Raw genomic sequence first — 17,737 nt, 5'->3', positions numbered from 1 at the left:
GTAGTCTCACCTAACACCTTAAGTTTTTGAGTTGAATAAATTATGTACAATATGGAATAAATAAAAGAGAGAGAGATCCCTGACTTTGAAATAAGAATTCTACGTGAAGAAAGGGTTTAAAAGGGAATATACAATGTTTTTGTTGTTTGGTGCAAAGATGTGTACATAAATCATAAATGTATTACTTATGTTACATTCTTTGTCGGTTCGTATGTACACGTCTGATGTCTCCGGAATTTTTACATAGCTTTAAGGACACTCTAATTTGACACTGCAGCTGAACTCCCAACACACGCACACATACTCTCTCTATGAAGAGGTAAAACGTCCTAAGAAGAATCAGGTTGCCCCATCTCCACTCTTACCCACCACCCTTTTTTACTTTTTTTTTTTTTTTATTCTTATTAACTTAGGGTTTTCATTAATATAATTAGAGTTAATCTTTCAAGTATATATATATATATATATATATATATATATATATATATATATATATATATAAATATAAGCAAAATGATTTGTAATGTGACTGCATATAAGTATTGGTGCAGTCACTTAAAAACTACGTCGTTTTTGTTGGGATAAAGGAAGTTCGTGTTCAAAATTAATTATAGAAAATAAAAATATTATATTATTTTCACCTTTGTATGATTATGATTCTCCATATTTAATGTTTTATATTTATTTCCGTCTTTGTATGGTTATGATTCCCTATATTTAATACTTTCACACTATAAAATGACGTAGTTTTATATGACTGATGTATGATTATGATTCTCCATATTTAATGCTTCACGTACAGCAACGACAGATAGTTATAATTCCCATATTTAATGCTTTAATCATTTGTATGGTTATGATTCTCCGCATTTAATGCTTTCAAGTATATATATGACAAGTATTTAATTGTTACACGTACAACAGCTGCAGAAATGTAAACCCCTATATATATATATATATATGGAGAATGATCTATTTAATTTTTTTTTTACAAATTGCACCGAGAGAACATAATATAACTTAGTATTCTCCCGAAAGAACATAATGTAATTTGTAAGAATTTGTAAATAAAAAATCTATAAATATAACGATAGTATATAACAATGACAACCTTTTAATTCCCTAAGCCAAGAGTGCAAATGCATTTATTCCTTGACATAACCGTATATACGGGGACACAAGCAAACTTGTCGTCCAAGCATACTTTCCTATATGTAGAACCCACTTTTAAGTCCCACCTTTCCTTTATCTGTTATCCTCTCTCTCTCTCTCTCTCAAGAAGTTGGCGCAGTGCAAGCAGTTTGGAAAACCAAACACTCAGAGAATACAGATAAGGAAAATTATTAAGTGGGAGACTGATAGGCATGAATTCGCTCCCTATCAGCAACAAGAGGTGATTCAGGAAAAACATGTTCCAAAAGAGACAGGCTACTAACTTTAACTTTTTTCTTTTCTTTTCTTCTCTGTTATTCTTTAGTTTTATTTATTTATTTTTTGGTTTTATTATTAGGGGCTTGATATTGTAGGGAGGTGAAGGAAGGTTCTGTACTTCTGTTTTGAGATATATAGGCATATAGGTGCAGAAACACAAAGAGATGACATGGTGCAATATTGACTCAGATGAGGAGAGGGGCATTGAACATATCACGCCCACTATTATTCCCAGAACTAATAACACTGTTGTTACTGATGCAAAACCAACCGAAATTCGAACCATAACTTGTCCCTCATGTGGCCATAACATTGAATTCCAAGATCAGGTAGTACTGAAGTAAAGGTTTTGATTCACCAACTGGTGTTTTTGCTTTTATCTTATAAAACCTCTTTTTGGTTTATGCTGAAAACCTCAATTTTATTTTTTATTTATTTGTTTCTTTATTTCTTTTGGTTGTGTGTGAATTAATAGGCTGGAATCAATGACTTGCCGGGTTTACCAGCTGGGGTGAAGTTTGATCCGACTGACCAGGAGATACTAGAGCATTTGGAAGCAAAGGTGCTTTCTGATGTTCCCAATCTCCATCCCCTTATTGATGAGTTCATACCAACGCTTGAAGGGGAGAATGGGATCTGTTATACACACCCAGAAAAGCTACCAGGTGTTTGATATTTTATTTTTCTTTCATTTTTTTTTTTTTTTTATTCTTTGTTTGATGGTTTGGAAATACCGTTTAATGCTTAATTAGGTCATACTCATCAATGAAATCCTAATTAACTGGGAGACATATCAGATTGATGTACTTGGTTCCACTTCATGAAACGAGGTTTTAATGATGAAAATGATTTTTCTAAAAGAAATTAAGGCAGTTGAGAATGACTGCCAACACATTTATACTCTCTACAAATGAGATGGATAATATATATTATGGGAAACTATTGTTGGTTTTAAAATTCCAAGCTTGGATTTTTATTTTTATTTTTTGAGATTTCTCTATCGGTTCATTGATTAATTGATTAATTTGGTCGAGACAACTGGTTACGATAAAACAACTCATCTCTAGTTGATTCACATATACTTGGTGTTCCTTCTTGAGCTTGGATACCCTTTTAGACATACTTGTTATGGTAGAGATTCTAAAAATAATAGAAAAGGGGGAGGGGCTTGGTTTGTGAAAATTAGGAGAGAAAATAAGATATTTTACCAGTCCAAGAAATAATCTCTCTTTTGGTCAGTCTTTCTTGCATTTGTAACGTAGCAAAGAAAAGTTTTTGTCCACTAGAGGGTATGTTGGAGATGTTATCCTCGAAGAAATTGAGAAGCATATGGGAGGTGTAATCACATCATTTAACCAACTCGTTCAAGTATGTTACAAGGAAATACTTTATTTGAGTCGTCAATGTCTCAATGACTACCAAACTCAATGGTGGCTTCTTATCTTACATTGCCATGTAGCAAGTGATATGCAATTGTCAATTAGTCCTTAATCTTGAGCAGTAATATTTCTATTCTACATCAAAATTTAACATTATACCAATTTGTCGTCAAGTTCCATCAACTTAAAAAAGGGGTTGTTGCCTTGTTAATTACACTTAATGAGGGATATAATCCTTAGATTATTTGATGAGGTTAAACCACTAAACATTAATCACTTCTTTAAAATTCTTCATTGATTGTTCTCTGTAACAGTAAATCTTACAAGGTAACTGTTAATAAAGATCAAAAGGGGAAAAAAAGGAGGGAAGAACAAACCTAAGTCTTGGAGAAGCAATTATTCTTTTTAGCCTTTCATATCTTCACCAACAAGCCAATTATGTACTCAATCTAGAGCTCGCAATTTATATGCATCATTACATGCGTGTGCATGTGGAAGAAAGATCCTTCGGACTACAAGCACCACCTGTCCTTATACATACATTGATGATTCACCATATAAGTCCATAACTCTCTCTCTCTCTCTCTCTCTAGGCGTTTTGCATTCTTCCTTATATTATGGAAATATTATATTTACAAACTTTTTATTTATAAACTCTTACAAACTACACTAAGTATAACCGATCATACTTCAATCAAGAGTGTATGACCGGTCATACTTAGTATAATTTGTAAAAAAAAATTGTAAAACGGATCCTTACCCTTATATTATTTAGTCCCTTTTCCCTATATGTCCATTTATGCATAAATCTTCCAAAGAATCAAAGATATATTTAATATGATTCTGTGAAATGATGTAGGAGTAAGCAAAGATGGACAGATCCGCCACTTCTTTCATAGGCCTTCTAAAGCATACACAACAGGAACAAGGAAAAGAAGAAAGGTTCACACTGATGAAGAAGGAAGTGAGACAAGGTGGCACAAAACAGGAAAAACTAGACCAGTTTTTGTTGGTGGGGCCGTGAAGGGTTTCAAAAAGATACTAGTCCTCTACACCAACTATGGGAGGCAAAAGAAGCCTGAGAAGACTAATTGGGTGATGCATCAATACCATCTTGGCAGTAATGAAGAAGAGAAAGATGGAGAATTAGTGGCTTCAAAAGTCTTCTACCAAACACAACCTCGACAATGTGGTAATTCCATTATAAAGGATCCTTATGAGAAAAGAATAACTCACCACCGAAGTGTCCATGATGATAGTATAATGCCTAAAAATGCAGCTCTTGGGGATTACTATAATCCTCCTTTCATAAATTATGACCATGTGGGACATAATAGGGAAAGCTCACCTCAACTTATTCCAAACTTGGTTGTGCAAGGTGATAGCTCTTCTTTTATTCGATTAGCAATGGATGCAAACAAAGCCAGGCTTGACAGAAAATAGCTCTGCCACTTCTTGGTGTAGAGCAATTGTGACAATGACTATATATAAGACGTTGATGGTTTTATTTATTACTATATATAACACAGTATTTATTCTATGTATGGGATTAGCTAGAATGAAGGAAACCAAAGTTGAAGATGACTTCCATATTGGGATATATCATATATATCAAGGACTTATCCATAATTGACCCTGGTTGAAGTTGAGAGGCATGCAAGGTCTGTTCCGGTACTGTGGTTTTATATTAATTTTTATGTACAGGTAAACTCATAAAGTCTTTCCCATGTGATGAGTCACTATGTCAAACTATACTGTTTAAATGTTTTTACATAGAAAATCTTTTTTCTTTTTTCTTTCTTCTTTTTTATTTTGCTCTGAATAAATGACAGAGATGGTTGTTATTATATACCTCTACAACTTCACTAGGAACGTTATCCACTAAGGTTTTGGTCGTTTATTCTGTACAAACTTTACATGATATTTTTGTTTTTTCACACATGATTTTGATTGTGAGTTCTTCTACATGTAGATTTGTGCTGATTTCGTGTTCATTACGAAGCCCTTTATATATTTTCTTTCATTTGATGAAACGGAAGCCTTCATATATATCTCTTTACAAACATTTACATTTTTTTTATACCAGCCTAAATTTATTAGAGTACAGAAAGTTTCCTTTTTCTTTTTTACAAATATTTACATACAATTTAATAGCTCTGTACTTTTTTGTTTCGTATAATAATGGTAATAAGATTTTCACTTATAATGACTTGATTATACGGATAATAAATTACATGTTCTTTTTTTGTTTTGGTAAACAAATTCCATGTTCTTAACTCTTAAGAAAGAAGTACATATAGCTATACTTTATCATATTTATTTATCATACATGCAAAGGAGAAATATATCGAAACAAAAAAAAAACAATTACCAAGTACCTTTATATCAATTTTTGTATAGTTCCAAATATACCACATCTAATGTTTTGTTCTTATATTGATTATTAATAGGTTGTGGCAAAATCTATTGATTGATCACTATTAATTTAGGGAAATAGAAGTATCATGTTGTAGGAATATGGCTATGTCATACTATAGACACAATCAATATGGACTCCATTTTGTTCTTCTATTTCCCATTAATTTATGGATTTCATATTTATGTAATATTGTATAGAGTTATATTTATCTCATTTTACATGAGAGAAACAATTTTTCTGCACACACAAAAGAGGGGTGGTCCCACCACTCCTTTTTTTCTCTCTCCTCTTACCATTGAGTCCCACTTATAATTTTATTTCTACAACATAAGATAACTATTTTCCTACAAAATAAGAAAAATATTTCCCTATTGTAAATTAGGTTGCATGACCTATGTTTGATTCTTTACCAGGAACTGAATGTGAATACTTACATTTAATTTCTTACTAATGTATGATTTACGAAAAAATTTATAATGATAAGTTGGTTTGTGAATGTATGCAACATATTTAATTTTTTATTTCATTAAAGAAATTTTATTTTAGTTTTTGCATATAATTTTTCATGATTATATGCTTTTAATTGCTAGCATGTTAATGTTTCTAGTTAGTTTATTATAATTTGTATTTATAAATATTTTGTAATGATATATTACTTTTATAAATTAAATATATGAAATTATATATATATATATATATATATACAATTTTTGTTTTTCGGGTTAAAAAAATTAATTTATTTGTATATTTCTTCGTGATTTTTTACTGTTAATTAAATGTTTTGAACTGTAATTTTGTTTCACATGTTATTCATAAATTAGAAAACTTCCATATATGGAGATATTGATATTCATCAACGTCGGTATTTGCATACAATTTTTCATGATTATATGCTTTTAATTGCTAGCATATTAATGTTTCTAGTTAGTTTATTATAATTTGTAATTTTAAATATTTTTATAATAATGTGTTGCATAAACGGACCAAGGGGGAGGGGCTAGGGTTAGCCACCGTCCCTCCCCAAATTACATAAATTTTTGTGTTACATAATAAATAATAATGCACATGATGTTTTAAATTCTTTTGTTCTAATCACAAAACTAATCATTATATAGCATGAAAAACTTTATTTATCGAAATAATTATTATTTAAGATTTTGTACAAAAAAAATGATTAAATACTCATAATTACAATATATATATGAGGCAGGATCCTTTGACACCGGTGTCAAATTTAAAGTTTGACATTTTATCTGAGAGCCGTTAGATAAAAAAAGATCAACGACTCTGATTTGTAAGCATGTGATACCGTTGATCTTTTTTTATCTAACGGCTCTCAGATGAGGTGTCAAACTTCAAATTTGACACCGGTGTCAAAGGATCCTACCTCTATATATATAGGGATTAGTAATTTTAATAGAAATTTGACAGGATCATGCCCATATATATATATATATATAGGGCTTATCGTTTCTCAAGCTGCTTGAGATAATCTTATCTCGGGCTACTAAATTATAATCGTACAAAGATCAATGGTGATAAAGGAAGAGAGAGAAAAAAGGAATCATAACCATTCAAAGGTGAATCAATTAATATAAGGAAAAAAATAAATAAAGCGACGTAGTTTTGAGATAGCTGGAGATAAACTTATCTCAAGCTGTTTGAAAAATGTTTTTCCCATATATATATATGGGTCAATATTTCTCCAGCCACTTGAGATAAGCTTATCTCAAGCTACCCCTTTTAACTATGTACTACAGATAGTATATAGTTATAATGTTAAAGTTGTTTTTTCCTCTCTCCTTAGTCACTTATTAGAACTTGTCTGCTAACGTTGAAAGAGAGAAAAAAAACAACTTTAACATTATAACTATGTACTACTCGGAGTACATAGTTAAAAGGGATAACTTGAGATAAGTTTATCTCAAATAACCGAAGAATATATATATATATATATATATATATATATATATATATATATATATATTTTTATACATTGCAAACAGATCACAATGGGTGAGTTTAGCTACTCCCTTAATTATGATGTTGCTTATTGGGTGTGTTTATTGATGTTAAGGTTTGGATTTACGGGTTATTTTCTTTTTCCACAATTTGTTTGTTCAAATGCCAATTTTAGGTAAACCAATTTCTTGGTGATTCTTTTGATTACATATATTGAAAAAGATATTGTTTTGAATTTTAGCACATATTTAATTTCAAAAGAGTTTACCGATACGAGAAAATGTAGAACAAGAGTTAAGAGAACTACCCCTGAATCTTGTAATAATATTCTTTCAAGCTTTTTATATTAGGTTCATGGTTTTCAAACTCGAGATTCTATGCAAACTCGGAAGGGTGAACCAAAATCGTAAATCGCAGAATCGTAACACGGATCGTAGACTCGTAACACAAGATACAAATTATAATTATATATATTTATATGCATATAAAGTAATATAATAAGCAAATTTAATTCAACCAACCAGCAAAATAATGTCATGCAATAGTCATAATCACATAATGTCTCAGACACATAAAGTCATAGCACAAAAGATCAAAATCCAAAATAATATATCAATCAAATCTCAAAGGAATGATGGAATGTCATAATCATCCTCTGCCCCATCATCTTCATCACCATCTTCATTATTTCCTTCATCTTCATCTCCATCATCTTGCATGATGTCTTCTCCACCTTCCCCACCAAGTTCAGAACCACCATCATCTTCAGGTATCATCATCAAAGCATCTTCATCTGTAGCATCTAAGTTAAATTCAGGAATATCCAAATCATCTATATCTTCAATGTTGGATGGACTTCCCTCATTTTCCACAATCCATTCATCATCAGATGAAAGATCATCTATGCTATAAGACTCATGCTCTTGCCCAACACTTTTTTTGCGTTCCTTCTTCTTGGCCAATTTTAAATTGGCCATCACAAATACAAGATCATTCATTTTCTTATGTTTCAGGCGATTTCTTTTCTTGGTATGGACCTAAACAAATATAAAACCCAATGAATATATAGCAATTAGCAAGTAATAGGTAGTGATTTTAAATTTTAACTATAAAATACAAATCATTTACCATCTCAAAAGCACTCCAGTTACGGTCACACCCAGACGAACTGCATGTCAAGCTTAATATACGAATGGCAAATCTTTGTAACTCTGGATGCTGAAATCCATAAGATTCCCACCATTGTGCTGGAGTCTTTATTTTCAAGCCTTCTAGAGCTATTGAACTACCAAAAACCTCTTCTTGCAGCTTGAAAATTTCAATTTGCTTATCAATATGACTTCTTTCTTCAATACTTGTTGTCATCCTATCCAAACACTCATATAGTCCATGCATAACTTCAAAATCAGCTTTAAAATTAGGACATAATGAAGTTGAGGATTAAGGTAATAGCCTGCAGCATGCAAAGGTCTATGGAGTTGTCGATCCCATCTATTATCAATAATTGTCCATAGAGGCATATATGTAAGGTGGGAACAAATTGAGTTAGTTTTAAAACAAAGGCTACAAATTACAAGGTTCTTTTGCTTTAAATTCATAATTACCTGCTTTCGACGCCTCTGAGATCGCTTCGAATAGTTTCTTTTGCTTTATCCATTGCTTCATAAATGTATCCCATGGTTGGTTTTTCATCAGAATCAACCATACGAAGCACTTTGATTTACGGAAAAGCACCCCTCAAGCAATTGACAAGGTTCTTCCAAAACTTCTTGTCTATAACCACATCCTCAATATATTTCCCATCCTTTGATTTTGCACACTGGCTAGACTGCCATTTCTCTGAAGTGAACATTCTTTGCAATGATCCTTTGTTTTCACCTAGGAAATCCAATGTCAGATATGATGTGGCAAAGCGAGTCATGCCTGGCCTCACCAAATCCTTTCCTTTTTTAAAATGTTGTAATAAACAAATTAAGGAAGTCCTTGAATATATATAAGTAGTAATTTTTCTCCCTTTTGCAATGGTATCTTTATGCATTGGTATGCCCTCAAGATCTTCCAACATCAAATCAATGCAGTGAGCGGCACAAGGTGTCCAACACAAATGTAATCTTTTTTCCATCAACAACCTTCTAACAGCTTTGTAATTGGCAGCATTGCCAGACACAACTTGAATAACATTTTCTTCTCCCACCTCATTAATAATTTCTTCAAGCATAGCAACAATGGCTTCAGCGGTTTTTGATATATGAGAGGCATCAATAGACTTCAAAAAAATTGTTCCTTTTGGCTATTTACCAAGAAGTTTATTAATATCCTCCTCCTTTGATCAGTCCAACCATCAGTCATTATTGTGCAACCTGTTTTCTTCTGAAAAGCTTTATGTTTCTCCATATCAGTCATTGTCAACTGGACATGTTGCTTCAAATATTTTTCTCTGATTTCATGGTAGGATGGAGGTTTAAATCCATGACCATGTCGTATAACATCATCAAACTTCTCTTGAAATTCATCACACTTCACAACATTAAATGGTATAACATTGGCATAAAATTTTTTAGCAATTTTTGAACATGCTGACTCTCTCAAATCCTTCTTAAATATACAACTGATGGTGGTTTGAGTACTCACTCCTTTTCTCTTGAAAATATTTGAAACTTGAAATTGAGATTGAGAGCTTTCATCTTCTTCCCCTTTTTTTTTCTCCAAGTATTTCACATTCATTTTGAGTCTGACTACTTGATTTCTTATTTTGCAACAAGAACACAATATCCCACATTTGTTTCTTCACATCATCAGGAACAGATGGGCAAGCTATCACATCTCTTTTAGTCTCAGCCAAATGATGTTTCAGTCTATAAACTCCCAGTTAGTACCCTTGTACAAAACTTGCATTTAATTTTTTTTGCATTTCCATCTACTACAAATCCATATCTCCATGCAACATCATTCTTACTTCCAAGAGCATTCTTATGAATTTTCTTAGAAGTTGTTGTTCCTCCACTTCCACATGCAGTAGTACTATTAACACCACTTGAAGACATTTTCTAAAAATATACAACATTCAAATTTACAACACATTAAAATCAAACAGAGGCAATTCAATTTATTTGGATTAATTTTATTTTTTCCTTTGAATGTAAAATCAAACAGAGGCAATTCAAGTGAAAAAAAATTAATTTGATTTATCAAATAAATCTGATTTGGTTTGGATACCCAAAAAGAAATAAAAAAATTCTGATTTGATTTAGTTTACGATTTTATCACACAGAGCCCAATCAAATTTATGGTTTATCACACAGAGCTTTATAAAATAAAATGATTTTGTTTTATAAAATAAAATAAAATGATTTTTTTTATAAAATAAAATAAAATGATTTTGATTTATAAAATAAAATGATTTTACTTTATAAGATAAAATGATTTTTTTTATAAAATAAAACAAAATGATTTTGTTTTATAAAATAAAACAAAATGATTTTGTTTTATAAAATAAAACAAAATGATTTTGCTTTATAAAATAAAATAAAATGATTTTGCTTTATAAAATAAAATAAAATAAAATGATTTATAAAAGAAAGCAGTCAGTAAAGCTGCACGGATAGAGGCGAGCCCGAGAAGAGATCCAGACAAAAAAATAAATCAGAGAAGAGATTGAGCGGAACAGAGCACTAACCGGTGAGGGACGACCGGAGAAGATAGTGGCTTGAAGCATGACGGCGAAGCAGAAGCTCGATGGCGATGGCACGCGGAGAAGCTTCACACAGGAAGAGGAGGGCAAGACGATGAATCAGTACCATGCAAGGGAGGAACGACAGGAGAAGATGGTGGCTTGAAGCGTCTTCGTGAGTCGCGACTTCCTCTCCCACGATCTGCAACGATGGTGGCTCAGGTTCTTTAGGTTTTTTTAGCTAAAAAAAACCATTTATATAATGGTTTTTCGGGTCAACGGGTCTTCTTTGTTCTGGTGAAATCGTTGAACTCGGGCGATTATACGAGTTTGCCAAAAAACTCGACGCTTCTACCATTTGAGGGCCAAAAGCGAGTAAAGGCAAATCGTGGCTCGTAACAGTGTTGCTGAAGCGTAAACTCGTTCGCTTTTAAGAGTAAACGCGCGAGTTTGACAACCATGATTAGGTTCATACTTTATTGTATTTGCTTTTATTTATATTATAAAACTTTTATTTTTCCTACCCATACAAAAAAAGAAATTCTAGCTCCGCCATTGATATGTTAGTTTTGAATTGAATACTCGCATAATATATTTTACTTTTTACTTGTTAGAAGCTTTTTTTTACAATTTATTTATTTTTTAAATTTGGTATAAGCTATTTTTATATTGTAAAAAAGGTAACTACAAAATAGCAAAAGGTAAAGTAAGTAACTTGAAAAGGAATAACCAGGAAAAATTACAAACAAGAGAGAAAGGTAGATGAATATCTTCTCTTATTGTAATGTCAATTATAACAACTCGTTGTACATCGATATGTTATTATTGTGTATGGTATTAAGCGCAGTTACAATCTCAGCAATAGAATTAAAATACGACTAACTTTTTCATTTTTACTTTTAAGAACATAACATTTGCTGCTTAAAACTTTTTCCGTTATAAATCATTTCTGTATTTATCACAATTCAAAACTGTAATTATAACTCAACTACAATACGAAATTTAAACCTAGCTTAAACATATCATACAATCATGGAGTTCTCATAAACAACATGGCTTATCTCAACGAATGATGATAGTTAATTACACAAGGTAATAATCTTTTACCAACATTGCCCAAACAAATTCGACAATCCTCCGTTTGTTTTTCGGACATCTAGGGATAATTCTCACATGATATCATAACTCGATTGATAGCTCAATAAGTACATGCATCATCTCAGTCTATCAAATAAGCATACAAGCCCTTCCATCATAACAATGAACTCTTCTACCATGCGACTGGAGGCTTCGGGATGAGAGGGACACGCAAGTGGTGACAGACCGCGGAACTGCCTCCTCTCAGGCCGATAAAAATGAACTCTTCTACCATGCGACCAGAGGCTTCAATAAAATGGGAAGAGTTTTCAGCCTAGGAGGATCTGCCATCCGCTTGAAAAGTAGCAAGTGCCCTTTAACCCAACTTGCAGGTGTTTCTCAAGGTAAAGGCATGCGGTTAATTGTTTAAGATTTTCACTCCCTAGTCCATTTAAATTAAGTATAAAACAATTGACCTAATTTATGATGTATTTTCATATGAATTGACTAGAATGCAAGCATTGAATTGGAGGCCGAACCGCAAGAGTAAAAGGAGAAAATGGACACCAAACTACAACAGCAAAAGAATAAATAGGCAGACACAGAGAATGAAATGGGATCATTGAGGAAATTGTTGGACAAGATCAAGAAGAAGAAGGAGAAGAAGAAGATGAAGAAGAAGAAAAATGATGCATAGTCTTTTGTACATGCAAATGACTTCTCCTCTTCCTCATCCTCTTACGCTTCCCCTTCTCATTTCCCTACCTTGTGATGTATTTGATACATTTGTTTATAATTACTATTGTTTTTGATACATTTTTTTATTGTATGGGATTGTAACAGTTGGCTATTTCATTTAATAGATATACATTGGTATTTTTATTATTCAGACTAATATTGAATATGATGTTTATCGTTTTATTTCAAATCACTTGTGTAGTTATTGTTGTATTGTTTATAGGTTGAAAAATAAATGAAATTTAATTTTTTTTATATTCATCAATTTGCGACGGACTTTATTGAAAGTTTCGTCGCAAAGATGATAGTCAATTTACGACGGACATAGTAACTCCATCGTAAATTTACGATGGCAAAAACTGAATAATGTCGTCACAACTATTGCGATCATATATCCAAATCATTTCGTTGCAAATTTTGCAACGATATTTTTTTTTGTAATTTCATCGCAAATAATGCGACAGGTTAATCAACGTAATTTGTGAAGAAAAAATTGTGGCCATACTGCGTCGGGTTATTCCGCCGCAATTGCAACTGAATTCAGTGTAAACTCTCTGGTTTCATGTCTGAATTTTGCGACAAAAGAGGAGGAGTTTGTGTCAAATTTTTTTGCCGCAACTTGCCGCCTAATTTTGAACACTTAAATGTCGTCGCAAATTTCATTTGCGACGATGTCTACTACGACTGGGGTTTTTCATCGCAAAAGCTATTTGCAACGAAACTTTTCTGTTTTGTGACGAAAATGTTTGTTACAAAAACTCTATTTTCTAATAGTGGTGATGCATGTTCAAGATAATCAACATATACCAGAAAATCGGTATATAGATGTATGTTTCATACATTAATTCAAATTACTAGTGGGGTAAGTAAGGTAGTTTTATAACTTGTTGAGGTTCCAACCCTAGATCTGATTTTCCTCTCTAGTCACTTTGTAAGGCTTTCCTCACTAGTTTCAGTCTCCTTCTCCTTCAGCCCAAATGCTTCTCCTACATACAATTGTTCCTCTAAAGTTAAACTCCTACTCTTCCCTAAGTGTTGGAAATGGCTACTTAAGTGTTTATGAAGGAGAAGATTATGTTTGGATGATGTACAAGATGGAAAATGGTCCTCTTTGACCAAGAGTGTGAAGTGCATAAAATCAAAAGGCGTAAGGCTAGTCATTGGCTGAGAAAATGAAGGAAAGTGAGAGGTATTTGTATGTAAAATAGTAAGGAGGGTCTGGTGGTCTTATTGTTATGAATATTTTGTGTATATATATATTTTTTTAAGGAAATATGTGGGTCTTATACTTGGTTTGCTCTCAATTATTTTCCAATGAGGGGTGTTTGGTGTAACACCCCCTATATATCCGGTAATGTTATCATGTTATCGTATTAAGCTGCGCTTAATTAAAAATGCGGAATATCTTTTTCTTTTCAATTATGATGCCATTATCATTATCCACTTGCTTATTAATCAATTAATAAAACATTGCCTGTATGTAAATTGCAATAAACAGCTATCTGGAAAACCTCATTAAATAAACAACATAAATATGAGTCTCTAGTCACGTAACTACAACTCGTAGGCCGGACATACTAACAGTTTATACAACTCCAACTAAAAGTACTAACATCAAGTGTCATGGACAATCCTCATGCTCACACAAATAAGGCAACAAAGCCCAACATCAGTCTCAACATAAATAACATAATCTCAATGCGGAAAACATAAACAGCATCCAATACAGTCATGCTAGCATAAAGCAGTAATAACATAATCAGCTAAGCTATGGCCTCCTGCCGCCTGAGGCATCAACCCCCATACTACCTGGTCCTGAAATAAGTATTCCCCAAACGTGGGGTAAGATCTCTAAACCAGAAATCTCAGTAAGACAGTGAGTCCTCAAGGATCTTCCACCCCAAGTTCACTTACATGTGCAATATAAGTTCAAAAGCATTTTATCATCATCAGTTCTAAAACAGTGCAATGCAGCAGATAATCATGTCATGTTAAGGCATTTATATAATGACCATATAATCTCTTGCTCAACGAGCTAAATACCACAACTCCTAGATCATGTGATGTATGTAAGTGCGGTTCGACTGGCCAGGGAACAGGATAGGGCTTATACACGTCTGTCACCTACCCACATGAGGGATGCTGCCTCATGCCTTGCACACCAGGGTGGCTGCCTGATCATACAAGTACTACATCACATTCATACATTATATATGCCTTGTACACCAGGGTGGCTGCCTGATTGCACAAGTACTAACATTTCGTCCATACATTACATATCAAATATCCAAAAGTATGTAACACAGCATGCATATAACCATACCCCCATGGGACATGGTGGAACCACAACATTGCTAAACCGAGGACACGAAAGCTTACCTTGCAAGCTATCTATCCAATGCCAAGAGTCCACACAAGCTCAAGGCCCACAAACAGCACAATCACAATCTGCCCATACCATAATTAGTCATCAATAATCATGGCTCAGATTACACTAAGTGATTAAGTCTTTCTTACTCATTTTAACTCATTACATGTAGTTTCTGCAGGAAGTATTCGAATACTCCACGAGTAGTATTCGAATACTCCAGCTCTCCAGAAAGTATTCAATTACTTTCATTAAAGTATCCGAATACTTTCACCCCAGTATCCGAATACCTCAGTATCTGAATACCAAACCTTACTGTATTCGAATACTTCCCAGTATTCGAATACTTCTTCAAAGGTATCCGAATACTTTTCTTCCCAGAAAAGTATTCCAATACTCCTGCAAGGAGTATTCGACTACTAGTGAACAAGTATTCGAATACCACACGAAAAGTATCCGAATACTTCTTCACTAGAATGCAGAATTTTGAGCAGACTTCTGCGTAAACTCGAATTCAAAGGTCCAAAAGCGATTGGGAGTTTAATGACTCCCTAAACAGATATACCCCAACATGTTATGAACCCAAAAACACATTCATTTACTCAAACGGTTAAAGTTTCATTTATTAATTGATTAAACAAGCTTTAGGCCTCAAAAGGCACAAAGGATGATCATGAATACCTCCAAGGCACCAAGACTCCGAAAATGGCACTGACATGGAACCTCCAACACAGCTCCAAGGTACTGACTTTGCCAAGCCACGAAAATACAACACAAGCTTGGACATTTACCCTTAAAGATGGCTCCTTGAAGCCTCCAATGGCATGAACAAAGGCTCACACCAATGGGAACACCAACTCAGCCCACAAAACTCCCACAAAACAGAGGCTCAACTCAGCAACAAGTGTTTCCCTCCCTCACAAGGCAAGCTCACACCAAACTATGGTGTTAAGGTGAAGAAACTATGAAGAAAGGTGGTCACTTGATGAGGTTTCAAGATGAAGAAGGCTAAGGAAGATGAAGGTGGCAATGGCGGCTGCCAACTTCAGCAAAAAGAGTCACGTAGTGTGTTATAATTCTAACCTAGGGCATCGTGCCCTTAAGCTTATAAAGGCCCACTCAAAACAACACACAGTATTAACAATATTAGCTACGCTTAGCATTTTAATCCCAAACTCAGGATTCTAAAACTACACAGTTTTACAAGAATTATCATATTTTTATTATATTTTTCGGAGCACCTTTATGGTACGCGGTTTTCCAAAGCCGGTATCAGTTCAGACACCAATTCTCATTATTTTAACTTGAAATTCGTTTTACAAGTCCTATATATTATTCCCATAATATATAATCACTTTTCATAATTTTCCGGGATACTTTTCCGGTACACATTTATACCGACTAGCAGAACCGGTATCTGCACTTTTCTTCCAAAAAGCGACTTTCAGTATTATAATTCACTTACTATAATTATTTAAGCCTCATAATAATTATTAGGGTCAATTATAGAATTATTTCCTAATTTCACATAATTGAATACTTAACTTCCTTAATTAACGATGCGGGTTCTTACATTTGGTTTCGCAAACTGACCCCGCTGAACTGTTTTTATATTTTTTTCCAGTTTTTTAATGAGTTTTGCGAACCTCTTAGGAAAATCATTAATTTTTTATTTTTTTTATTTCTTGTTTCAAGTTCCTCGGGAACCTCGGGGAACTCACTGATCCCACCACGTGACGCGATCCCAACAATCCAAAATAATTAATGTTTAAAATAATAATGGGATCCACAAAACTCATTAAAAAAATTCAAAAAAATAGAGTATACCAAACCGGCAAATACACCATTCAAGCACCCCTAAATGGTCAAATATGCCTGATATTATTTATTTTTCTTAAAACGTCTTATCATGTCTATATTTTTTGAAAAAAAAAATAATGCTGTTTTTTCAAACATAATATCAATCTTTGATTCTTTATAATAAGTTTTGCACAAGAATATTATATGTCGCACGCTAGCAACATTTAAGATTATATTTTGAATAAAATTAACGACAATTAAATCATAGTAAATTTTATAATTAAATTACGAGAAAAAAAATGCAATTATGGTGATAATTGTGCGTTCAAATTTATAAGAAGTTTGAAATGGAATTATTTTGACAATATTTTTTTGGCAAGGATATACTTCTTCTTTTTCTTACTACCTCTTATTACTAAATCTTAACCATTGATTTCTATCAATCTAACGATTATAATTTATTGGGTCATACTTATTAATTAATTATTAATTTTCAATAAATTATAACCGTTAGATTGACGAAAATCTACGATTAAGATTTGGTAATAAGAGGTAGTAAGAAAAATAGGTAATACCAAATGGTGGTAGCTCAGTTGGCGCATGGGAGTAGGGGTGTAAATAGGCTAGGCTGACCTAACCTAGCCTACAACCCGACCTACATTGAGCCTGGCCTAGCCCGGTCTACGTTGAAAAGCAGAGTAAGCTTAGGCTTATAAGAAAGCCTTTTTAACAAGTAGGTCATAGGCCAATTTTGTCAAGCCTGGCCTAAAGCCTTGTAGGCTGGCTTATTTAATTTTTAAAAATAAAATAATATAATATATTTATTTTAGGTGGCAATCAGTACCAACTCTAAATTATTTTGTGCAACGCCGCTTCTCCCTTCTCTGAGCTTC

The 17,737-nt window shown here is 33.1% G+C and overlaps 1 protein-coding gene and 1 pseudogene across 1 annotated transcript; one reads left to right on the top strand and one right to left on the bottom strand.

Moving 5' to 3' along the window:
* Positions 1-1,299: 1,299 nt before the first annotated feature.
* LOC133298368 (NAC domain-containing protein 73-like) lies at positions 1,300-4,509 on the top strand. Its single transcript, XM_061497637.1, has 4 exons — positions 1,300-1,393; positions 1,511-1,760; positions 1,907-2,096; positions 3,670-4,509. The coding sequence occupies exons 2-4, from the start codon at positions 1,596-1,598 to the stop codon at positions 4,251-4,253; spliced, it is 939 nt and encodes a 312-aa protein (XP_061353621.1). The 5' UTR covers positions 1,300-1,393; positions 1,511-1,595; the 3' UTR covers positions 4,254-4,509.
* A 3,305-nt stretch (positions 4,510-7,814) lies between these two features.
* On the bottom strand, positions 7,815-10,235 carry LOC133298365 (uncharacterized; annotated as a pseudogene).
* Between the last annotated feature and the right edge of the window lie 7,502 nt (positions 10,236-17,737).

This window comes from Gastrolobium bilobum, unplaced genomic scaffold (genome assembly GCF_033153095.1).
Source record: "Gastrolobium bilobum isolate Gb01-03AN ecotype WA unplaced genomic scaffold, APGP_CSIRO_Gbil_v1 utg47035, whole genome shotgun sequence".
In the NCBI taxonomy this organism is placed as follows: Eukaryota; Viridiplantae; Streptophyta; class Magnoliopsida; order Fabales; family Fabaceae; genus Gastrolobium; species Gastrolobium bilobum.
This window is presented reverse-complemented; position numbering and strand designations above follow the sequence as displayed.

Bases quoted from the DNA above. Each gene is read 5' to 3' on its own strand.
- LOC133298368 (XM_061497637.1), top strand. From the start codon at position 1,596: ATGACATGGTGCAATATTGACTCAGATGAGGAGAGGGGCATTGAACAT. The intron at 1,761-1,906 runs GTAGTACTGAAG...GTGAATTAATAG, and splicing joins ACATTGAATTCCAAGATCAG to GCTGGAATCAATGACTTGCC. The intron at 2,097-3,669 runs GTGTTTGATATT...GAAATGATGTAG, and splicing joins ACACCCAGAAAAGCTACCAG to GAGTAAGCAAAGATGGACAG.